This window comes from Lissotriton vulgaris, chromosome 6 (genome assembly GCF_964263255.1).
Source record: "Lissotriton vulgaris chromosome 6, aLisVul1.2, whole genome shotgun sequence".
NCBI classification, from domain to species: domain Eukaryota; kingdom Metazoa; phylum Chordata; class Amphibia; order Caudata; family Salamandridae; genus Lissotriton; species Lissotriton vulgaris.
Window position 1 is genome coordinate 1,298,839,852 of NC_141694.1, and position 25,262 is coordinate 1,298,865,113.

General features: G+C 45.2%; 1 protein-coding gene across 2 annotated transcripts in view; it reads right to left on the minus strand.

Moving 5' to 3' along the window:
• Positions 1-25,262, minus strand: part of STX7 (syntaxin 7) — a 241,753-nt gene that overhangs the window by 55,370 nt on the left and 161,121 nt on the right. For both annotated transcript variants that reach the window (XM_086927434.1, XM_086927435.1), the window contains exon 4: positions 17,308-17,398. In XM_086927434.1, coding sequence (XP_086783560.1) covers positions 17,308-17,398 — 91 coding nt within the window. The remainder of the gene's footprint in view (positions 1-17,307; positions 17,399-25,262) is intronic.

Below are 25,262 nucleotides of genomic sequence, written 5' to 3' on the forward strand. Positions count from 1 at the left end.
ACTCGGCAATGCTCTAGCTACCGGGTCCAAGGTCGAGGAAAAATATGCACATGGACGTTGCTTACCACCAAAAGGTTGCGTTAAAACACTCAAAGCACAACCTTCCCTCTCGTGAACATATAATGTAAACGGCTTGCTATAGTCAGGAGTACCTAACACAGGAGCCGAACACAATGAATCACGTAATTCAGAAAAACTTTTCTGACATTCTTCCGTCCATGGTAAAGGAGTTGAAACATCCTTGCACGTAAGAGCTACCAATGGTTTTGCTAGCAATGAAAAATTTGGAATCCATTGCCTGCAGTACGACGTGATACCTAGAAAGGCACGCACATCTCTTTGGGTTGTTGGCACAGCCATTCGTGCAATTGCTGCAATTCTCTCTGGGGTCAACCGCCTTCCCTCCTTTGACAATAAGTGACCTAGATAGGTTACTTCTTGACAACAATATTGGAGTTTAGAAGGTGACACCTTGTGATTTAACTCGCAGAGATGTTGCAGCAGCGATACCGTAGCAATTTGCAAATGTCCTGAGTATCTGCAGCTACCAATAAGTCGTCGACATATTGGATTAAGGCCGCACCAGCCGGCAACCTAAACGCATCCAGTTGACCCTTCAAGGCTTGACTGTAAATCGATGGACTCTCACAGTAGCCCTGAGGAGCGCGTTTAAACCGGAAGCTGCGTCCACCAAGAGAGAAACCGAAAAGGTCTCTGCTCTCTTCTGCAATGGGAATGCTGAAGAACGCATTCTTCAAGTCAATCACCGAAAACCACGATGCAGAAGCTGGAATCAGAGTCAGTAGTGCCGTGATGTCAGGCACAACGGGGAACTGAGGAATCACAATTTTATTCACCTCCCGTAAATCGATAACAAAACGATAAACAGGTGGTTTTGAAGGATCAGTACGTTTTAGAATGGGCAGTACAGGACTGTTGCACACGTTCCCCCGCGTCTCCTCAATAACATCTTTCTCGATCAAATCATAGATGATCGCTAACAATGCTCGTTCACCATCAAGAGAGATACCATACTGGGGAATACGTGGCAATCGCACATTAGATTTCAACTGAACAACATAAGGGGAGATGTCAAGCAGGCCCACGTCATTGGGACCTGTTGCCCACAAAGATGCAGGAAGAGAACTCAATTCCGGTGGAAGCTTATCGAGAGACAAGTACATAGGAGAGACAACCCTCTCTCCCAACGTAAGCTTTACACCCGCAGGGGAACAATACAGAGTTGCATACAAACGTTTAAGAAAATCCAGACCCAAAAGATTTTCACCACAACCAGTAGTCACAATCAACGGAGCTTCTAGCTCACAAGGCCCAATTGTAAGGGGCAAAGGGCGTGAAACTGGATTGCTAACGGGGGCGCCAGAGAATCCAACGGAAACATTTGTTAAGCCAGACAAAGGTGCGCCAGGGAGTTTCGAATGCTTTATGGAACTTTTCGCTGCACCAGTGTCCAACAGAAAAGGCTCAACGACGCCCGATGTAGCAACCGCGACGTAAGGCCCTCTCTGATCAACCGGAACTGATACCACTCCCTCTCCTTGTCTTCGGCTGTCCTAGTAATTACTGTCGTCAGTTCCCTGATCGACGTAATAATCGTCTACATTGTACTGCGCAGATCGTCCTTGCGATGATCCACGTTGATCAAAACAATTATCGGAATTTGATGAGTTATCTGAACGGTCATTTTGAGCACCACGACCTCTACCACGTGACGTCTGCTGTGAACCACCACGACCTCCTCTAGATGAATTACCACTATTACGATCGTTTAGAACAGGACAATTGAATTTGATATGACCCTCCTGTCTACAATAGGCACATTGATTGTACCCTAACGAAGATCTTTGGGAAGAGGAGTCATTACGAGATTGTGATCGGTTCGATTGCGACTGCGATCTATTTTGTTGCGAAGCATTCTGATTCGAACGTGGAGGATAGGCCTGTTGTAACAACACTTTAGTTTTGAGTTCTTTCGTCTTTTTATCAGCACGGTTGTTCTCTTCTTTCTCTCTATTCTCATAATACTGCGCCGTAGCCAATATTTGAGCTGAAGTAGAAACGGCCCACGCACTTTCTGAATTCTTTAATTTATTGCTCAAATCGGGCAATAAGTTTGAAACGAATTTGTCCACAAACAACCGTTGACCACCCTCAGTGCTCATATCCTGACCACTATGGTCGATGAATGCCTCCTCGAATCTCGTAAAGAAGTCGGAGACACTCTCGTCCTTCTTCTGTCTACAAGCCGACAATTTATCCCAATTCACTCTCATAGCTGGCATAAGAGTTTTCATGAGCGTTATTATTCTTTGAGGAAGAGCAGCAATCAGCTGCTCGGGTTTAGCACCACCAGTTTGCAAACCATCTGCCGCTACAATGGCAGCCCAATCACCACCTAATTCATTTGGACGATTCTCCTGACGAATCTTAGCCCATACCGGTTGAGGCACAACATTGCCGAACAACATGTCGATATCGGCAAGATTCATTATCGTAGCGTCTACGAGCTGCGATAATTCTTTATAGTACCCTGCAGGATTTTTGCGAGGGTCAGGCAAAGATTGCTTTACCTGTAACACTTCTGATCGTTTCCATGGGAGATGTATCCATACTCTCTGGAAATGTGGCAGAATGATAGGAATAGCATTAGCTTCACCTGGCATCCATACTGGTGGAACTTCACGCATAGGAAATTGGCCAGAGTCATCTGGCTGTCTTTCAACATCCTCAACAAACAAGGCTTGAGGTATAGGAGTGGGATGAAAAGATAGCAACCGCTCAACCGCACGTCGAACGTTGGTATCCACTATCAGTCCAGTCGAGAACTGAAGTTGCAAATCAGACAAAGCGGTCAGCACCTCGTCAGGTGCGTCGGCCGATATCTGATCACGAAGGACCTTACACATTTCCTCGAACACAAATATCTGGGTTGGTATATTGAATTGACAAAACGTGTCGAGCACAATACGTGGTGGATTTCTAAGGGGATGCGTCATCCAACCCATCGCCATATTATATAGCGAAGCGCGTTCCCTGTTACCTGGGAGCTGACTACGTCTCTGAGGACCATCGGAACCAGCGGACCCAAGAACAGGTCCGAGAGAATGAAAGAAGCTAGCTGCAAGAGGAGAAGTACGACTACGAGTAGAGGGAGAAGTATAGGACACAGGACTAACAAGCGAAGGAGTAGAGATAGAAGCAACAGCAGGAGTTAACAGAGCAGTAGCGGGAGCAGGAGTATGTGGAAGCGGAGGAGCAGTAGGGATAGCAACGGGCAAAGGAGCAGGAACAGTCGGAAGAACGGGTGCAGGTTGAGGAACAGGTGGAGGAAGAATAGGTGGAAGAATAGGTACAGGAGGGACCACAGGAGCTGTGGTACCCTGTACATATGGAGGTGGCGACTTCATGAGATAAGACATTAAAGGATCCTCAACTGCGTCTTCCTTCTTTTCCGACTCCGTAGGCAAAGTAGGATAGCATTTATCTATAGTCATACGCTGTAATCTATCGAACACTTCCTTTTCCTTAACCTCCTTATCATGCTGGAATTGCTCTGCTTTCTTTACAATGGTAGCAACACTATCTCTCTGATTTCGTTTAGTCTGTCTGATTTCTTTCTGTCGGGCCTCTTTACGCCACAACCGAAAGGCATCAAACATGGCCGGCCTTGACTTTTTCGCGAACAATTTAGCCTCTAGGTTGTCTAAAATCGGGGTCTCAAAGCTACCATGAGGTGGCCAACTAAGGACACCGTCCTTCTTTGTATAGCGAATCCAATAATCATTAAAAGTAATCGGGCCTAGCCCATGTTTACTGTACAGTTCATAAGTCGGAGGTATAGGACACGAGTCCTCCAGTCGGGAATCCGCACCACAAGGTCTGAAACAACTAAACAAAGTACTGCGAACAGGCATCTTGCACACTAGCCGAGTTTCACAAACTTCAAGGGTTACGGGATTTACCAAGTCCCAGCAAAGAGCAAAAACCCTCGGTTTTTGGCGACTGCAGACGTCAAACAACACAACAAAGTACCAAGAACTACAAATGCAATGGAACCATGCAACCACTAAGCAACCACAACCAAGAACTCTGGGAGCGACCCACAAATACTTAACTCAAAGATCGATGGCGTCACCAGGAAGGCCCGTCAATCGTCTCGCTCTACCAAGGTCTACGCCAGGCGCCAAAACAGGTCTACAGTCAGGGCAGCAGTCCGTCGCAGCCGTCAGGAGGCGGGAATCTTCGCGGAAAAAGTCTTCGGGCCACTTGTTTCGACAACAGGATCGATGAAGCGGAGTGCACCTTCCCTCGGAGATTTCACACGAAGTTCCTCACGATCGTCGGGCTTGGACCGGTACCACTGATGCAGCCCTACGTTGGGCGCCAACTGAAGGACTGGGTTCTTTAAGACCCAGCGGTGCCAGGGGACAACACCTGAAACCTTCGTGGGTAACCTGCTCCGGCGTACGAAAACAGAGACACGGGACACTTCCTTCGGCGTCAAAGATTCAAGGTTTATTTGCTGCAGGGAAACACAGAGATCACAGAAGTACAACAAGTGTAGTTCAGGGAGGCTGCTTCAAATTGGTTCTGTGGATCGCTCCTTTTATAGATAATTTTCCCATAGGTTTGCATGGCAGACAAAGGTTTACAACCCGGTTCCCACAATTATCCCCGGGAGGGGTCGCTTTGGTCACTTTGATACTCATAAGGTCCGGAACATAAGTGCGGAAACATTTGGCGGTTCCCAACTGTAAAAAACCCATCTTCCCACCATTAGTACATTCTAATCAGCAGTAAAACAGATCGAAATAGGAACAAGGACAGGTGCAGAGGAAGATGGAAACAGTGGGGAGATTGGAAAGGGTGTAAAGGGGGAGGTATCGGGAAACACGAGCTACAGGCATCAAAGGGACGTGCCTAATGAGATGCACGGCTAAGACAATAAACCGGCACGGCGAGATGAGCCTCGAGCGGGGCCATCTGCCTTACAGTATCATCCCCCTCATCATAAAGACACTTACAAAGAACATGTGTCTTCCGCAAATATCTTGGGAGTCCCAGGGTCGCGAAGCGGACAACGTCCGTTCGCTGGCTACTTGAGGGCAAGAGACAAAATGGATGCCGTATCTAAGATGGAACCCGTGGGTACAGATGAAAAACCCACGTAGCAAACGAACGGTTTAAGTTAGCACAGCGAAACTGCGCACACTTACTAAACTCGTCATTTGCGGTTCGTAGATACCAGACTCGACCATACTCGTGCGAGTCGAAAACATCACTTACAATTGTCACGGAACCTCAACTCTCAGAGTTCAAGGAAGTTAAACTGCCCAAAATGAAGCCATTTTTATCTTGAGTTGAGACAGAGTTTAAGGGCAGTAATCTATTTGCTAGCACCTTCTCCAGGATTGTTATTGTATATTCATCATATAGAGTGGTCGCTTCAAAGTCCTATCAAAACTATCACAGCCAGATTGCAGAATCACTACTAGAACCTCTATTGTTTGTGGAAGCATGAGTAAAGTTTTAGCCTGATTTTAGACATCCAAAAGCTGAGGAGCCAGAAGTTTTTTTGTATGTTGAGTAAAATTTGTTCTGCAAGCCATCTGACACTGGGTTATGACCCTTAGTTATCAGTTCTATAGCTTTAATCATTTCAACCAGGGCAGGTGGTGCCTCCAAAGCAAGTCTTTGATCTTCTGGTGAAATAGGAAGAGCCTGATGTCCATAGAACTTCAGAAAATGTGTTCTATATCTCACATGGTAGCACATCCAAAGAGGTGTAGTAATTAAAAACAATCATTTATGTTGGTCTGTGCATAGTACACACTCCTGATTATCTCCTCACAGGAACGCCACTGGAATTTGGAGTACCTCCAAAGTCAGGAAGCTTGCCAACAACCTGCCCGATCTATCACCCACTCAGAGTTCCTTGGCTGTTTATTCCTTGAAAGCAAATAGGGTTCAATATGTGTTTAATCGTCCTGTACCTTTCTCTACATGCGAGTAATCGATCATTGCTCTTAATGTCAACCCCATGGCAGTTTCTCTCTTGCATACTTCCCTCTCTAGCAGCACTCGAGCCTAAATTACTATCCGGATGCACACTACCCAAAACATTAGCTTTAACACTTCTAATTCAATCAGCACGCTCACTAATGTACATCCACTTTCCCTACAGTAGTCCACATTAGCATCTCTCCCAGCCCCAAAAAAAAGTTGCAGCTCACAGCTCATTTTTACATATAAATACAGACAGAAAACCATTTTGTTTTCTGTCTTTAATTATTTTCACATATGGATAAAAACGAAAATTAGTTTTTTTTTTAGATTCTAAATGCTGCCATTCATGACTGCCAGGCCAATAGATGTACATATTGACAGGTAAAGGGTTAAAAAAAGAATGGGGTTTCAGTAAAAGTCTTACACAGCAGTAGATATGCACAAACCCGATACAAACATTTTTTTTTTTTATAAGTGAATTGATTTATCATATGTGGGTGTTCCCATCACTGAAATGCACATTTATCAGTTACATAAATGTAGAAAAATACTAGTTTCAACTTCATTTATTCACAAAACGCCTAATAAACCTGGATAAATACAGATAACATCAGCAGAACATACATATGGATAAATACAGACGGAAATGTCAAAAAAATAAATACCATAAAACCGAGAGCCCTATTTATAGTGAGCAATATAGGTTACATATGTTAGCAGTGACAACAGTTCACCACTTACCTCCATGCTCTAATTTTCAACTGTCAGCTCTTACCTTCTCTTGCGTGGTCTGCCAATCTTTCACGCTTTTCTTCCCTTCCTCTTTGTTGCTGATTATTACTTTTTTCACTGATTATTTCCCTCGTGCACTCACCTTTCCCCCTGCTCCCTCCCTCACTTCTATAGCCTGTTACTTTTGCTTAGTGGCTCTGCCCCACTTTCATCCATTTTTCCCTCCATACTGTAACTTCCCATAAGACTGCCACCTGGCCAGTCTGTTATCTAAATAGCGAATATTTTTAAGTAACGGCCATAAAAATAAAAAACATTGGAACTCAACAAAAGCTCATAGTTATTCTTGTCTGAAATACAAGGTTCAAGCAGTTCATTCAAGTATATATCCTGGGCCACTGAAGTTAGGCAACTGTATGGCTGTGGCGTTTTTCACATAGTTGTATATTTGGTGCATTTGCCACAAAAAATATCATCTGCCTCATCTGCAGATTCTAACAAAAAGGAAATTGTTTATAGCTTAAACGGTTCAAACGTTACTAAAAACAAAGCAACATGGCGCAGTGGAAGGACCTTATCAGATGGTGACTGGTCACCTTTCTGTTGCTTATTTCTAGATTTGTGCTTTAAACTGGTATTAATGAGATGCAACTTATGCTTAGACAGTGTTAACAAGTGTACAAATTAAACATTAATATAGTAATGATATCACAAAACGGGCAGCATTATGCCACATAATTTACTCAACCTTGCTGCATATTTTGGCACTCCCGGCTGCAGAATCCCAGTGGATCTGCATATATCACATCAAGATTATTTCCAAGCAACATACATTATTCCTAAATTATTATTAAAGTTAAAAGAGTATTACTCTTCACTGTTCAACCTTTATCTCTAAACAGTTCTGATGATCTGACTTGATAACTTCGATACTCAGTTGTTCAATGCAATAACTGCTTGCTTCACATTCACTCTGCTACACATGATGTCTTATTTTTGTCTATAATTCCGAGTGTGCATTGTTAACTCTTCGGGGCTACTATATTTTCTGAAACACTAACTGTACTTTGTTCATTTTAACCCCCACTGTCATTTTAGGTTGGTGACATTATAAAAATAAAATGAAACTATCTGATCAAAATAGTTAAGAGTTGTGATTAAAGTTTTTTTTTTAAAGGCTAACAGCAGATTGTTCAGTCCTGCCAAGTATCACGCATCAGACGTGACACTACCGCATTTCAGTGTGGTGAGCCGCATCACCGCACTGAAATGCATTGTCACACAATTTAATGCCACTTACTCTCTGTAACCAGCTCTGAAAGCAAATGGCAATGCCAGGCTGCTAGCGTGCGCAGCAGGCTCTGCTGCTCTCTGCAGACTTGCCGGTTGGGGCGCTACCATCAGCACAGGCTCAGTACAGTTTGTTAATCTTATGCGCTGCTGCTACCAGGTAACTGTTTAGCCTGCTGCTGCATTGAAATTCCCGCCCGGCGCAGCAGAGTCACTTGCTGACTATAGCCAGGCCAGGCCTGACGTCACCCGGGCAAGGTAGTGCGGTGCCCAGTTATACCAAGACACACCCAGGGCTGGGCCTGACCCAGTCTGCCAGTTGATGTGATAACTGGATGTGGCACCGCGGGGGCATTGAACAATGTGACCTCACCTCCTGGAAGGAACCTCGGATTCAAGCGCGAAACTGGGGAGGCATGTGTGTCCCGACAGCGTCTGACTGCCTTACCGCCGCGGTGTGGTTCCCAGCTTCCTTTAACACACCTGCCTGTCTGAGGTATCATGCACGGTGGCCGGCATTGCTGTGGGCGATGTCAGAGTCGGTTTGTGGTTGCTGCTGGACACCACTAACTATTCGGTCTTGCCGACCCTCTTGACGCAGAGAAAAAGTAAGTCAGTGCCCAGCCTAGCATAGCTATGCACGCCTTCACTTGTTTATTAATGTGTTCAAGTTTGTTTTATTTAGCACGGCCAGCCACAAGTGGGGGAAAAAACAAAATTCCTAAGATCAGCTGTTCCCTTGCCCCACCTCCCCCACCCCCGGCCTCCACAACCACGTGTATCAAGTGTCTTCACCAAGCGCGGCTGTCGGAACTATCAGGCAGTCTGAACTGGCATCTTGTTGTTTATGGGGTCACATGCAAGGGCTCGCCTGGCCGTAGCTGGTTTCCCAGCTTGCCAATACTTGGCCAACTCGTGTCCGCTCATATAAGTTGGAGCTGTAGGCCTCGTAGGTGGGCCTGTGCAGCAAAGCCGACATGGTGAATTATCTAGATGATTTTGTTTTTGCTGTGGCATGAACCACGGGGAAGTCAGGCGAGAGCATATCTTTAACATAGCTCTCGTGCTCCTGGCTTCCCCCGCCCCCCAGACTCAACATAACGACTGTTTGTCTGTGATGCTGCTTGTTGCTCTTTTTGTTCACACCAAAGGAGCCTACATTCCCCACACATACCGCTTACTGATTTATTCTATGGCTAATACTTTGGTTCATTGCTTAAACTTTGCCCGCCCTCTGTACTAAGTCGTCAGCAGCAAAAGAGAGCCATGCTGCAGCTGGGAGCATTTGCCATCCTGGGACCGTAAGAATGAAAATGTCTGTAAAAAAATAATCATATCCTATTAACAGCAGTACTGTCCATTTGTTTTGATGTATAGTTTTCTCCCTTTGACAAAATATGTACCTCTAATTATATTATTATCCGAATTGAGATATTCTTAGTCTTAATGAGCCGCACTGGTTTAAATTGGTGACTACTTCTGCAGCCATTAAGAATGTTTACACATTTTGGTCTCTAAAGAAAAAGGAATATTGGTGAAAACTATTGTCAAAGGCGTTCTCACTTTGCACTGCAATCTATGGGTTATGAGAAAGGCTGAATGCAAGAATAAGTTATTTTTGGACTTCGCCCTTTTGTAGGTTCACCCCTAAACTTTTTGCTTTTAATTGTGACCGGATACTAGTTGTTTTTGGCTTCTGCACACTTTAACACTGTGTCCCAGTGTAAAGTGCATGCGCAGTCTGAGTGCATGTGGTGAGATTGGCCTGCCCTCCCATAGGAATGCATGGGGAATGTTTGTGTCCATGGTAGTTCCTGATGTGTGGGGAGTGCAGGGGCGAGTTTGGTATGTGCGAACTCGTGAGATTAAATGCTGCGCGATGGTGTGCGCAGATTTAATGTGTCTAGTGTAGAAGTGCCACTTCTAGAAGTTGTCAGGTCTGTGCAATAAATGTGAATTGACTGTCTGGTTTGTGATTGGCTGAAGCTGGCTGGTATGCCTGGCTCCAGGAGTCAGGATGGGTCTGCCCGGTGGTGAATGGGGAGATCTGCATGTTGATGGGAGGGAGGAGTGCACCTGGGACCTGAATAGGGCTGGGCCTTCCCTCCACAATGCTGGCTCCGACCCTGTGGTGTGTCTGATGTCCCTAGCCTGTCCTGTGAATGGGGAGAGGGGCTGGGCACAACAAAGTGCTCAAGAACCAGTTGTAACTGGTTCTCCCCCTGCCCTACATCCTTGGACAAAGGGTAATTGTGTATAAAAAGCGGCTGTGACCCCATGAAAGATGTTCACTCTTGTTCCTGACTTGAAGGGGGCCTGCTGCTGTTCGGTGCCAGGAGGAACCGCCACTGGGGACTGCCTCCCTGCTGGAGGGCCCTGTGAGCTGGCCCCTGGGCCCAACCTTTGCCCCCCCCCTGCCTTCTAAAGGACTTGTTCTTGGACTTTAGCGCCAGGGAGCGTCTTACTTCAAGCCCCTTTGAGCACTGTATTTGGTCCTCGTGGAGAAGCGCTTTACTTTTATTGGGAAGAGCGCTTTGCTCTGGGCAGCAGGGAAGGAGCTGGCGGTGTGTAGCGCTGAAGTACGATCCCTTTTTGAGGGAATCCCAAAGCAGGGATTCCCCCACTTTTGCAGATTTGTGGGGCGGTTGCCTACCCAGCGTCGATACCTCCAGAGCGGGTGCCTACCCCGCATTGTGCATCGTTTTATATCCCTAGTGGGTTCCCACCATGCCAGGGACCTTGTGCCACGGGTTATATCCCCAGGCGGGTGCCCACCCCTCCAGGGACTTCATATTCAATTATAACGGGAGCCTACCCCATATTGAAATACCCGCCAGCGGCCCGGGAGCTCCGTGGGTGCCACTCCCCCTCCATTGCTGACGTCAGGGGATCGCCACACTGGGATTGGCCGCAGCGTTGGGCGCCCCCTAGCAACCCAGGGGCTTGACTGTGAAGGCATTGGAGGAGGCGTCCCCTGAGCCTGGAGGCTCGACCCCCTGGGCCGCGCTGCCATTGGCTGCCCGCAGGAGAGGCCGGAAGGTAACAGAAGCCCACCCCGCGCTCCAGTGCACCAGGGTAACACGGGAAAGAAGCCGGTGAGAAGAAGGGCGGCGTTTGCACCTTGTGCCCCCGAGAGCGAGGGTGAGCCCCGTGTTGCAGAGGGATTCCAGGAGGATTGCTGCAGTGGCTGGCGGGGCTCCTGTGTGGAGAAGAGCGCCCCGCCTGCAGCTGGCCCAAACCCCAGGGAACTAGTGGACCCCCACCGGAAGAGCAACCAAGACAATCCGTTGAGTGGGGTCGGAAAGGGAGCCTGCCCTGAGCACAAGCCCCATGGGGCCCGACCGCAAACAGTTGGTGCCCGCTTCAGGGCACATTGTCGGTGCCAGTGGCATATTTATTCTTAGAGCCTGGCGTGGCTCTATTGGGGGCAAGTGGTTTCAGGAGTCCCCTGAGTGGGGGCCCCCACAGTGGTGCCTGTGCAGATGGTTTTAAGGGCACATTCACTCTTAAGTCCCAGAGGGGGACTTGGGGTCATTTGAGATTTAAGGATTCCAGAGTGAGGCTCAGGGGGGCACGATGGTGTCCCTGTTCCCTGCCACAGCTGCCCAGCACTTAGTGGGCCACTGCAACGTTTAGGCTGTGCCCCTGTCCCCTTCGCTCTAGCTGCCTGCGCAGCCTGCCCTGACACTGTTAGACAAAGGGCGTTTAAGCCCCATGGAAGGCCAGTTGGCCTGGGGTCAGTTTCCAATGTGATTTTGGCGCAAGGTGATTGCCTACTGTAGTTGTGATAATAATTGCCTAAGGTGATTTATGTGTAATGTGCAATGCCTTTATGCCTGTGATACCTCTAACTGTGTTTTTATGCTTAGGAGGTTGTTTTGCCTAGTATAGTTTATACTAGTGAGTTTATGTGTCCCTGCGTGATCTATGCCTAAGGTGATTAGTATTGCGTATTGTTTACCTACCTTTTACCAGTGGTTACTAGTTGTGTTCTACAATTGTTATTTTGTGCTACAATTAACCTATGTTCTCGAAGTGCTATTTCTACTAAGTGCTATTTCTGATGGTGGCCCGTGAGGCCCTGTCCTGTGTATATAATCCCCTGTAAATACTGCCCAGTGCCAGTTGGCACAGTGTAATTGTGTGATTATGATGAAGGCTCCCTGTTTTCCGTTTTTACTGGTGTTTACAGATAAATACAGACAGAAAACATTTATTTTCTTGTCTGTATTTATTTTTAACTCTTTAAGTGCTGCCGTCGGCCAACGGTCGTCGCGAGCACTACCTTGCCAGTGCTGCGCAGGACCGTTGGCCGACGGGCCAGCACCCGTTATTCGAACGTTCAGCACTGGGCGCTGAACGTTCGACGCTCTTAAGGAGTTAAATGTGGATAAAAACGAAAATTGGGTTGCTTTTTGAGTAATTCTAAATACTGTCTGCCATGACTGCGTGCCAAAATATGTGTGCATTGATAGATAAGGGGGTTATAAAAAAAAGAAAGGAATGTTTGTAAAATGGCTTTAACAGCAGTAAATTTGCACAAAGTTGATACTGAAATGTACATATTTTCCTATAAGTGCACCGATTTATCTTTTGCAGGTGTTCACAGCACTGAAATTTGGCAGACATTCAAGCATGGGAGCATATTTATCCGTTAAATAAATGTAGAAATATACTAATTTGAGCTTTCTTTTTCCACAAAACCCAAAATAAATATGGATAAATACAGATCAAATTCGCAAAAAATGTCAAGTCAAGTCAAGAGATTTATATAGCGCGCTACATAGCCATAGGGTCTCAAGGCGCTTGAGGAAGGGTGGGGGAATTACTTGTCGAATATCCAAGTTTTAAGTTGCTTTCTGAATGCTAGGTGGTTCTGAGTAAGGCGAAGGTGAGTGGGAAGAGAGTTCCAAGTTTTAGCTGCCAGGTAGGAGAAGGATCTACCTCCCATGGTGGTTTTGTTGATGCGAGGTACAGTGGCAAGGGCTTGGTTGGAGGATCGTAGCTGACGGGAGGGGGTGTAGAAGGACAGTCGTGTGTTGAGGCATTCGGGTCCAAGTTCGTAAAGTGCTTTGTGTGCGTGGGTTAGGAGGCGGAAAGTAATCCTCTTATTTATGGGGAGCCAGTGGAGGTTTTTCAGGTGACCAGAGATGTGTTCTTTACGCGGGATGTCTAGTATGAGCCTGGCTGAAGCGTTCTGGATGCGTTGGAGTTTTTTCTGGAGTTTTGCGGTGGTACCGGCGTATAGGGTGTTTCCGTAGTCCAGGCGGCTCGTGACCAGTGCGTGGGTGACCGTTTTACGAGTTTTGGTGGGGATCCAGCGAAATGTTTTTTTGAGCATGCGAAGAATGTTGAAGCAAGATGATGAAACGGCGTTGACTTGTCTGGTCATTGAGAGTGAGGAGTCCAGGATGACGCCCAGGTTCCGTGCGTGGTCTGTCGGGATGGGTGCTTTTCCAAGGGCCTCTGGCCACCAAGAGTCATCCCAGGCGTAGGGGGAGTTGCCTAAGATGAGGACTTCTGTTTTGTCTGAGTTCAGTTTCAGACGGCTGTGCTTCATCCACTCGGCTACTTCTTTCATTCCTTCGTGTAAGTTGGTTTTGGCGGTGTTAGGGTCTTTGGTGAGTGAGAGGATCAGTTGAGTGTCGTCAGCGTAGGAGATGATGTTGAGGTTGTGTTGGCGAGCGATGGCCGCAAGGGGGCTCATGTATACGTTGAAGAGGGTGGGGCTGAGAGAAGATCCTTGTGGCACGCCACAGATGACTTCAGTGGCCTCTGACTTGAATGGTGGGAGGCGGACTCTCTGGGTTCTTCCGGTGAGGAATGAGGTGATCCATTCCAGTGCTTTTCCTTGGATTCCGACGTTTCTGAGGCGCTGTAGAAGGGTGCTATGGCAGACTGTGTCGAAGGCAGCGGAGAGGTCGAGGAGGATGAGGGCGACTGTGTCTCCGTTGTCCAGTAGAGTTCGAATGTCGTCTGTTGCAGCGATGAGTGCGGTCTCAGTGCTGTGTTTGGTTCGGAATCCGGACTGTGAGGAGTCAAGGGATTTGTTGGTTTCGAGGAAGGCGGCGAGCTGGATGTTGACAGCTTTCTCGATGACTTTGGCCGGGAATGGAAGAAGCGAGATGGGGCGGTAGTTTTTGAGTTTGGTGGGGTCAGCTGTGGGTTTCTTCAGAAGGGCGTTGAGTTCTGCGTGTTTCCAGCTTTCTGGGAAGGTGGCGGAGTTGAGGGAGCAGTTGATGACGTCTCGGAGGTGTGGTGCTATGATGGAGTCTGCTTTGTTGAAGATGTGGTGAGGGCAAGGGTCTGTGGGGGATCCTGAGTGGATGGAGTTCATCAGGCGGATGGTGTCCTCAGTGGAGATTGGGTTCCAGTCGTTAAGGATGTTCAAGGGGGGTGAAGGTCCTGCAGAAGGTTGGGTGGGTTGGTATCCGGGTCGGTTGTCGAAGCTGTTGTGGATGTCTGCGATTTTGTTGTGGAAGAAGGAAGCTAGGGAGTCGCAGAGGGCTTGGGAGGGGGTGAGGTCGTTGGAGTTGGCTGATGGGTTGGTAAATTCTTTGACGATGTTGAATAATTCCTTGCTGTTGTGGGCGTTGTTGTCTAGTCGGTCTTTGAATGCGGCTTTCTTGGCAGACCGGATTAGTTGGTGGTGTATGCGGGTGGCGTTTTTGAAGGCGTCCCTGGTGCTGGTGTTTGGGTCTTTTTTCCAGGTCTCCTCGAGGGAGCGACAGAGTGTCTTCGATTTCTTAAGATCATCGTTGAACCAGGAGGCGTTTTTGCTGCCTAGGATGTCGGCGCTGTTGGATAGCCATTGAGTGAGGTTAATGGCTGCTTGGTCGGGGTTTGAGGAGTGGGCGGGGGGGGTTTAGAAGGAGTGATGAGGAGATCTGGTCGGTGGTGATTTTGTTCCAATTTCTTCGCAGGGTGGGTTGAGGATGGTTGTGGATTGTGGTCTTATTGTAGATAAAGTGAACGCAGCTGTGGTCCGTCCAATGAAGAGCTGTGGTGTGACTGAATGAGACATGTTTGCTGGAGGTGAAGATCGGGTCGAGCGTGTGACCTGCAATGTGGGTGGCAAAAAAATAAATACCATAAAACCGGGAGCTCTAATTATGATCTAATGTGTTTATGGTAATACAAAGGCTATTTTTATATATAACCTTGAGTGGAGTTCCCTCTTGTGGTGTGCCTAGTGTGATGCTGCTGTGTGTGTGTTGCACAAACGCTTTGCACATTGCCTCCGGGATATGCCCGTCTGCTCGTGCCAAGCTACCAAGGGGGTGAGCAGGGGTTATCTTTGGCGTGTAACTTCCTTGCCCTGACTAGAGTGGTGTTTTCTGCCTGCTTTGGCGCAAGCCTTAGCCAACCAGAAATCCCAGTTCCAACAATGATGAAAAAATCAACATAGATATTAGGAGCTGTCTTTAATTCGTTACAAAGTATTACATGCGAGGCATCGAAACATTACTCATAAATACCCTGAAAGCCTATAAATCTCACACAGGAGCTTACTGAAAACCTGGCAGCTATGCCCATGCCAGCCACAAAGCAGACCATCCACCCACTAACTAAAACAACTACTGAAACTACAGAAAACGAGTTAACTGACTGGTGAGATCCAGGCAGAGAAAGGCACAGCAGAGTTATCACAGGGCTCTTTCTGTCACTGCTAAACATCCTGTTGCTTCCTCCAGCGCCAATTGCTCAAACTGCCATCACCAGTCAACCCGTGTACTCTATATCAATATCGCACAATCCGCATGGTGCAGCTAAAATAATCTTAGTGCCTGCGTGCCCTCCGTTACAGAGGACTGAAGTCAAACATTCTATCTCCCATTAGTGTCCTTCCATTTCTGGTGCTTTGCAGCAGTTTTAAGATATTCTTAGAGTTTTTTGTTGCTCAGTGGGAAGTAATTTCCAATATTTGTACGTTTCCTTCGTCTTCATTGCTTGATTTTACTTGTGAGAAAGTATCACTCATAGTCCTTGAAATGTCACTCACACTTGCACTGAAGCTATGAAAATGTCACACTTAGCAATCTGAAACCTTGGCAGCTATGATTGTTCCATGAATTGCTATGCACACCTATCATATATTCACTTTCAATTCACCTCTCACATATATTCTCTGCAAAAGCATGTTGTGATGTGGGTGTATTCTTTTTCGTGTGTAGGATACTCTTTGATCATTCATGGAAGGGGAGGGCTGGCTTTACTTTAAACCCTTTAACTCTGCCAGTCTTGTAGCTGATGTCATGCAGATACAGCCATTAAGCAATTAAAGTTTCGTGCCTGCCAGACCGTCGCTCTGCCCAGAATGTACGCTGCACGGAAAGCCCGAGCCCTGCTGCTAAAATCCCTGGGACCACAGGATGCACAGCAACATTGAGCACGCACACGTTATTCCTTTCTTTCTGCAACACTAAGACTGTGTTAGGGCGCCATCTCGCGGCTGTAATGTATTATCTCTCTGAGTCTTTCTCAAGTCTCATCAAATTTTTCTAATTTCGTAGCCACTTTTGTAAAAAGGGTAGCTTTTTTACAAACTGCTAATTTTGCAATTATTTTGCAAAATGCGAAATCCTGGAGGGTCTAATAAACCTGCGGCACATTAATAACTTAAAGAGTAACAGTAACAGATGTTTCCGTTTGTAAGATTTTTTATTTCACTATTTTCTTTATCATTAAATTAAATTATATTGTGACAATTTGATTAATTGTCTTCCACATGAAAACCACAATTTCATCAGCTCAGGCAGCGGCATCCTGACAATATGACAGAACCACCACACGCAAGTATGTAAAGCTCGGTTTGCGAGTCGGAAGAGCAGCAGTTGACTTTTCACTTTTGGTAAACACAATCAGACAATTAAATATCAATGTGCTATCAGCACAATCAAAGCATTTGTTTTATAATACAACTGATATTTGTTAATTCTTTATTAGTTGCCCAAACTATTTCATTTTAAAGGGTACGTTAAAATTTAAGTCTCCCAAGAAATGTTTGGTGTTTGTTAACTTATGGGATATCTGAAAGCTATTCAGTTAATTCTGACGTACCCGATGCTTACCTGTTACTGGCAGGGAACATTGGAATATTAGTCTTCAGTTATTAAAACTCAAAATATGATAAAGACACATGTTTATGAATTTTAGTCAAGCTCCCAAACATTCTCATTTTGCATTTCAACGTCAATCTTCTACACATATTAGAAAAACATATTAACTTTTATGCACTACATTAAAATATATATTTACCTGCTCACTTGTTGATGGTAGAGATGCAAACTCTTTTAGATACCGCTCAGTTTCTTTGGCGAGCTGGTTTGTTAATTGTATTTTCTGCTGACTGAAAAAAACATGCATTTATTACTTGGTGCCAGAGAAACATATTTAGGAACATGTTATGAGTGCTTGTTGAGGCACATGTGAAGACCATTCTTAAATCGTTTGGAATTTGATTGAGCAAAGCCAGAAACTGAAGTTCTTATATCAGATACATTTTCTTTCTCACAGTATACCTCCTCAAACAGACACCTATAATAATCATGATACCACTAAATTGTTTCTGATATGGAGAATGGGAAACCTTCAAAAACCTGCATTCCAAAATATACTACAGTTCTACCCGGACCATAGATTAAATGACTGCTGGCTTTGCACAAGGTTTAGGACAGTTTTCAGAAGTTCCAGCAGATTTTAACCTAAAGTACCCGTACCAAGGATTTTTCTACCTGCTGACACTGGTGCAGTTAAAAACAGGAGGTCAAAGAAAACTAGTAACACAAAACCAATCAATTTCTAGCAAACCACTTCAACTGGTTACAAAAGGATATTTAAAGACAAAAATCTACCTCGGTCATTCCCAAGAAAACTATTAGCTCACATGCTCAACATTTTGCAGTCACACCACTGACTCAAACCCCTATTTTATTCATCAAAGGAATCCTACATCAACCATGCAACATGTTATTATGAATAGTCCAACATAACATAGCTAGCCATTGTGGTTTCACAAGCTATATATTGGAATGGCACAAGTGAAAAGTTCGATTTCCTCCTTGAATTATATTCCATATATTTTTTGCTGTATTTTCACCATTATATACTTTATTTTCGTGAACCACAAAGGATTCAGTGAAAGGCTGCTACAGGTATATGATGAGTGATTGAGGTATCCCGTCCACTTTGCTCATCTATATTCTCCTGGTTTAAAACCTCTGTATTCACAAAATAAAGGTTTAACCCCCCAAACAACATCAAATGAAACCTGCAGCAGTTACAGATTATTTCTGCACCTCTGTATGAAGTCCAAGCACAACATACGAATGAACGACAGCACATTTGCATGAAGAGAGGTTTTCAACCTGTGATATCTCCTACAACGATTGCTAGTTATGACAAGCCATATCATAAAATATGAAAATAGAAGACACCACGAGACAATCTACTGCACCAAAACTTCATAATTATGTCTTAAATATCCTTACTAATGTCCCAAAACTGATAGAAGGAAATACTTGAACTAATGTGGGTGAATTCTATGCCATTGTTTTTGTACTTGTGTGTGTCATAATACAAATAGACAACCAAATGCATATCCCCTTTGGTTCTTCTACAGTAAGACAAGCCAGCTTAAACTCCTACACCTTGTTCCTTCCTAAGCGTCTTCATTTATGGATTTGGTCCTTGATAGGCGGGACTCATGTTGAGTCCTTTTGCCAAATACTCAAATCAGTGGGGTGTGGGTCACAACAGATTTTAACATGGGTGGTCAATGTAGGGTGCAGCTAGACTTCCGAAGGGCTGATGGGAAAGGAAAGATCTTAGCACGTAAGTGGAGTAGCGAAGGGTCTGATCCTCAGCAATAATCAGACGTGTTCCCAAAAGTAGAAAGGGCACAGCCAGGGACCACGTTTCAGATCCAGCTAGTGCAAGTCAACTGAGTGCTTAACTGTTGATCAACAAAGAAGGAAACAGAAGACCCCTAAATGTGTCTCAAGAACAAAACATCTGGCACAGAGTCCACTGAGGTTGATGGGCTTGAGCTCATGCCCTACAATAACTAGACTGTTGGGTTCCAGGTATAGACAAGATGGGTAGGTAAAAAACAAAGGATGAAACAAATGAACACATCTTGTCAGACAGAGGGCGTATTGGGTGTAAGATAATTTTACCATGTTTGAAAGAGAGAGAACAAGCACTTTAGCATTGGTAAAGTGCAAAGGACTAAAGTGCACTGAAAAGGTTTGGGGTTTACCTTGAAAAGAGGATCAAGTCCAAGATAGATAGGCTGATAGCTAGACAGACAGCAGAGTAAAGGGAGATGAGTAAGGATTCTAAGCATGCAATATTTTAAGACATGCAAACATAGCTGAAACAGAAAGGAATAGGAGATCATAGGAAGAGACATTTACGTAACTTTAACAAATATGTAGCTTGTAACTCTGACCATATAGTGTACTGTATTATGTCCCTGGGTGACAAGAACATGTTTTGGAGTTGACTATTGCATTCACACACATCTTAAAATATGATTTCTCAGCAACAAAAAAGCATGCAATGTGATAGTCCATGTAATGTCTACTTTTTTTTTAAACCCAAATTAGCTTCAAAATCTGCTTTGTATGCATGTTCACTGGCCCAAACAAGGAAACTGTACCCAACAAGCCAAACACCAACCATCTTGTCCTGCACAGACATACAAGAAAGAGGAACACTCAGCCAATGAAACAAATCTATAAAGGATTAGATGATTGGTCAGTTGGAAAGTACTTGACATTGACAATTTTAAAAGGTGGACAATGATTGGCTTTCATTCATTTTCGGGTACCAATGTAGCACAATACCACCAAAATCATGTCCGAAAGTTCGAAAGTTAACCAGTCTGCACCTATGAATTTTCACAAGTAGTACAAAGACATGTAAAACACACATTTCTGGTTACATGACAATGAAAGTTAATAGACAAATACAAAAGAAGTACAATTAATAAAGTATATCACTAGTTCTTGAAACAAAGTGGACTGTACACACAGCTTAATACTACTAAACACATTTTTTGTGACATGACATTGAAAACAAATATGAAGACGTACATCAACATGTCATTGGTTTACAACATTAACTGGACCAATGAAAACAGCCGAATACTTAACAGCTACAACAATGGCCACTCTGGTGACTGCTGACAACCAATAGAGCTCTATTTCTCATTAAAATATATTAGACAATTTGGAAATAATACCTCGTCCCTTGTACTTACATATTTCTTTCAGAAGAAGAAACAAGATTAGGAATAAAACTACAAGCCAGTTTAATGAACGTGTCCTCAAAAATCTGCTTCATACTATTCCTTACATAATAGTAAGATGGACAATCTTGCACAGCGGCTATATGTTCAACATACTGTGGAAAAAGCATTTGTTATGGTAATGAATCACATCAGAAACCTGGAACATTTCATTTCAACCTATAAACTAAATAAATTAGGAAAGATATAACTAACAACTAAATTTCTGCAACATTTTCCAGGATACTTGGAGACATACCTCAAGCACTGAACCTTATGTTCATGAAGAGAGTTACCATCAACAGAATAGTTGTGTCCTTTCGGTCACACATGAAAGACAATGTTAAGAAGTCTTTTATGAGAATGTAGTAGGCAAAGAAAGAGATCAAAAAAGACAGAAGAATTCATATATACTGACGATTTGTGAGAGGAAAACAAATAAAAACCCGTATATGAATGGAATTGCACTTCTATGTGTAATATTTAAGATACTGCTATTCTGAAGCTAAGGACATCTCTGAAGATGTATTCAAAGTTATCACAGCCTAAACAAGCATTTGTAATGCAATAGCTCTCGCAGTTACGAGAGTTAAAGCGATTGGAATTTTAATGACAATGCCTATTATTTATGTTTCTAAAAGGAAAACAAAATAAAAGGTATTGTTATTTGCAATGTTAACCTCTTGTGCGCTGGCCAAATTTTCACACTGTGCGGGCAAAATGGAGAGTGAGCGGAGTTCGGACATCCCCCGCTGTCTTTAGCACACACCCACAGTGACGCGCGAAGGCCGGGGGGCCGTCCTCAGTACCGAAGGGGTTAAGGGCTCAAACTCGCGTAAATGCAAGACCTATTGCATTGCAAATGTTTGTTTTTTCAAATTGATGCAGTTCTGTTAAATGAATTCTGGAAATTGCTTAGGAAAAATGTTAACCTTTTTTTTTTCTTCCAAGTACTTGGGCCAAAAATACTAGTCGTCCTTGGGATCTGTATGCTGTAAGGATCCAGTGGCGGACAGACAAACCTCAGCGTCCCTGCCCATGGAACATGAGTAGTGTAACAGTGCCCACAGGGGCAGTGTTTGATTTACAAGGTAAATGGTAGGGCAGTAGTACAGCACATGGGAGGCTTTAAACACACGTCTTTACCTTAAAGGAGTCTAAGAGGAGGAATGTGGACACCTTTAAGGAATCGGCCTTTAACAACCAAGGAATAGACCATATATCTGCAGGAGAGGGGGTTCTAAAGCCTTTATTGCAGCCAGTGTGCGCTCACTGACAGAATGCAATCCATGCTGCGCACTTCGTAGATCACAGTTTTAAAAGTTTCTGCTGACTTATCGTCCTTCAATCTTGTTGTACTTAACTATTTAATTCAAATTGTAATTTTACCGTGTGTGTTTCTCTTGCCACATGTTTAAATTCCTAAATCCAGGTAATAACAGCTCAGTATAACTGAGGTGTGAAGTGGCACACCACTGTAGAGTCCTTGGGAGAAACATGCACAGCACGAGGTAGTGTTTCCAGAATGAGCTGTGCATAAGAAGCTGAGCATCCACCCAGCATAGAGCCTCGAGGCCACACCAGTGAACAGAAGCGCTACATTAACATTGCAATACAGGATTTTGGGGTCACTGTATGTATTTAAAATCACCCCATTCATTTGTGGCTACGTTCGTGTATTTGACATCTCTATGCAGACATAGCAGCCTGTACCATCTGCAAACATGGCTGCTACCAGTACTTCACATGCCACGGATGGGCTGTGAGATGAGCGATCAGCTCAAGCCTCCTGGTGACGCGGCACAGTCTCTAAAGTGCCTAGAAGCCCCCTGCCTCCCAGCAGGAGCCAGCCGCACTGCTTTAAGAGGCATAATGTGGGATTGTGCGCGGCCTTTACTCGCTTAAGCAGCTCGCGTGCTATTTATTCACTCATAGAAGGGAAACATCCTGAACAACAACTCCGGAACAATGAGTTCCGGAGTAACGAAAGCGGAAGAAAGATTAGCCTGAACAACGACTCAGTCTTAACCACGGATGTGCGTGGTAAAGGCAGGTTCGGTCTAGTGTTCAGGCAAGACGGAGTTCCGCTTCCGTCGTTGATCAGAAAGAAACTGCCTGCTCTATTTCCGTGTATGGAGAACTTCCCCGTTTTGTGTAAACCTCCCGAAATTAAACAATTTGAATCACCAAACACTGTTGCCCAATAGGTCGCACTGCACCGTCTCATATGAACATGCCTGCTGTATTAACATGTGGACTAACTTACATGCATGAAAGTCAGGGCTTAATTTGAGCCGGAGCTTGCCGGTGCTTAGCACCGGCACCTAATTAACAGGGCCGGGTCTACAGTAAGTCACGCAGCTCACACTCATTACGTGCACCGTCAGTAATTGACCGTCGTGGCACTGGCACAGAGAGCGTGTGCTGTGCTGCTGCTGCTGTAGTACTAAGTGCTGCTGCTGTAACTTACTTAGTGTTACCGTGACCGTCGTGTTGATGACAAAACACTTACTGTGTGTCTTAAACAGTGACGACGTGACGTTCTCAATTTATTTACTTTCACTTTCACTTTAAGACAGTTCCGGGTGCAGATCAGTGTTGCTGGCCCACTAGTGGGCGGGACACTGAGTTGGGCAGGTCTTCTTCGGCGGGGGTTGGGGCTTTGCGCGGTAGAGGCAGCGACGTGTGCGCAGATTTTGAATGTGCGCGCATTCGCTGCTTTAATTTTGCCAAGGCATGCCCGCCCCAGCATACCCGCACGGCCGCACCAAGTACTTCAATGCCGCAGCCGGGACCTGGTTGGACGACACGACATCAAGGTTGGCTAGACAGACTACTACTGCATAGCTCTGCTCAACAAGTGAGGGAGGGCGAGCGAGGCATGGCCTGGGGTAGGCCAAATGTATTCGTTTCTGTGAGCTGCACAGCCTTACCTGGGGGTTGTATATCCGAGGGCCTGCAACCACAAATATTTCTTTAAACTTTACAAGTGTTGCTATTAAAATAAATAAAAAGCGGCGCAGCGTCAAATACTCTGCGGTAGTAGGAAATGGTTGCGATGGGACTGGGACAATGCAAGGCGCAGCTCGGGGCTACAGCACTGCTCAGCAGCCCCCTCCAGTCCCCTGACCGATCACAGTCGCTCTCCCACTAGCAAAGCTGACAGGCTGATCCAGCTCTCGGCCCTGCCCCCACCGCTGCCGGCACTTGTCCTTGCAGGCCTGCATAGGGTGACACTGACCAGACATCCTAGATACCCTGTACAGCGCTGGCGCTTTGAGAATGGCCTCGACATCCCGACTCAATACTTTTCGTAAAAATAAATACATATCCCGTTTTGAGAGAGGGCTGGTTTAGCACGCACATTTAAGCGCTATATAAATGCAATTGCAATTTATCAGTGTGCTGTGAATGCTCACTGATACTACAGCCCTCTGACAGCAGGGACAGGGTCTCCTGCTGTGCGGCGTGACCTCATTGAGGCAGCACAGCAGGATGTAATGAGGGATGAGCCTCTGCAGAGCTCATCATCCCAGGCCGGGTCACAAAACTTTCCTTGGAAACCACTACAGCATGGCTGAGGGAGTCTTTAATTTAAAATGCTACAGAGGTACGAATGTGTACAAATATATATATGCAACAGGGAAGGGCCAAAGCATGCGGCAGGTTTGAGTAAATTATGTGGCATGATTAAGCAAATTATGCTGCGTAATGCAACACATTTTTCTGTAGTATTGCTTCATTATTTTGTCATTGTTAACACTGCCTGTTCATTCGTTTAAATAACACCAGATTGTGCAGTAGATGATGGATTATGGGGCAAATGCGGTCAATTTACAATTGTGCAAAAATTACTGCGCACGCACAATCCCATAATTTCAGTGGCCCGAGTGTCTCCGACAAACATTTGAGCACCTGCACTTCATTTTTTACAAATTAAGCAAATACACTGCCTGATGAGAAGCGCCCTGCTATGCAAGCATATGAACACCACTGTGCCAAACAGATCAGCCAGTTACATCCGAAATAAATGGCTGGTGAAAACAATGTACAAAGAAGAAAGAGACAGCCGCTGCGCAATTTTGAATACTGATCTTTCCTCCCATCGCGAGTTCGGAGTAGCGTCGCAAAGGAACAGGTAAGAAAGGTTAATTTACAGTTGGTGGAGGGTTTGGGGTTAGATTTAAGGGGTTGGGGTTTATTTAATAGGTTTGAGGGTAATCATGTTTATTTTTAGAATGACGGAATTCGTTTTAAGAGGGCATAGTGTTAGGAGATAATATACAGGGGTTGGGAGGCTTCGAGATTAGTTTGTAGGGGTTGGGGTTAGTATATAGGGTGTGTGGGTGATCGTGTTTGACTTTAAGGTGTGGGGAAATCGTTTTAAAGAGGTGGGGGGGATCGGGATACTAATTAGAAAGCATTTTTTTTTTAAACGCATTCCTTCACCGAAAAAAACGAGGTAAAGGAATGCGTGATAAAAAAAATTGTGGTTTAGACGAGGTCGTGGTTTAAACCTCGTTGAAAGGGAAGTCGTTGTTGGGGAAGTCGTTGTTTCGACATACAATCCTCATAGAATGTTGCGCCCCACAACCAGCGCATTACGGCGAAAATTGTCGTGAAAACTGCATTACAACTTTATTGCTGGCAAATTGGGAGCAAAGCTTGTCTGTATTTCAATTACTCAGAGTTATCAGCTAGATAAATCCCTTTGTTGTTCTGTTTTCCGTCTTCAGGCCCAAACTTGGAGCTGATCAGAAAGCCCTTATTACAACTTACCCACTTCTCGAGATTTTCTGAGCAATTTGTTAAAATTGACAATTTAGGTCTTGGTCTGAGGCTGGCAAGCAGCAGCCCCAAAACTGCCTGTTCAGGCCGAGTCTGAGGCCTCGGAGGGTTCATTATCCCTGGCTCGGGCCCA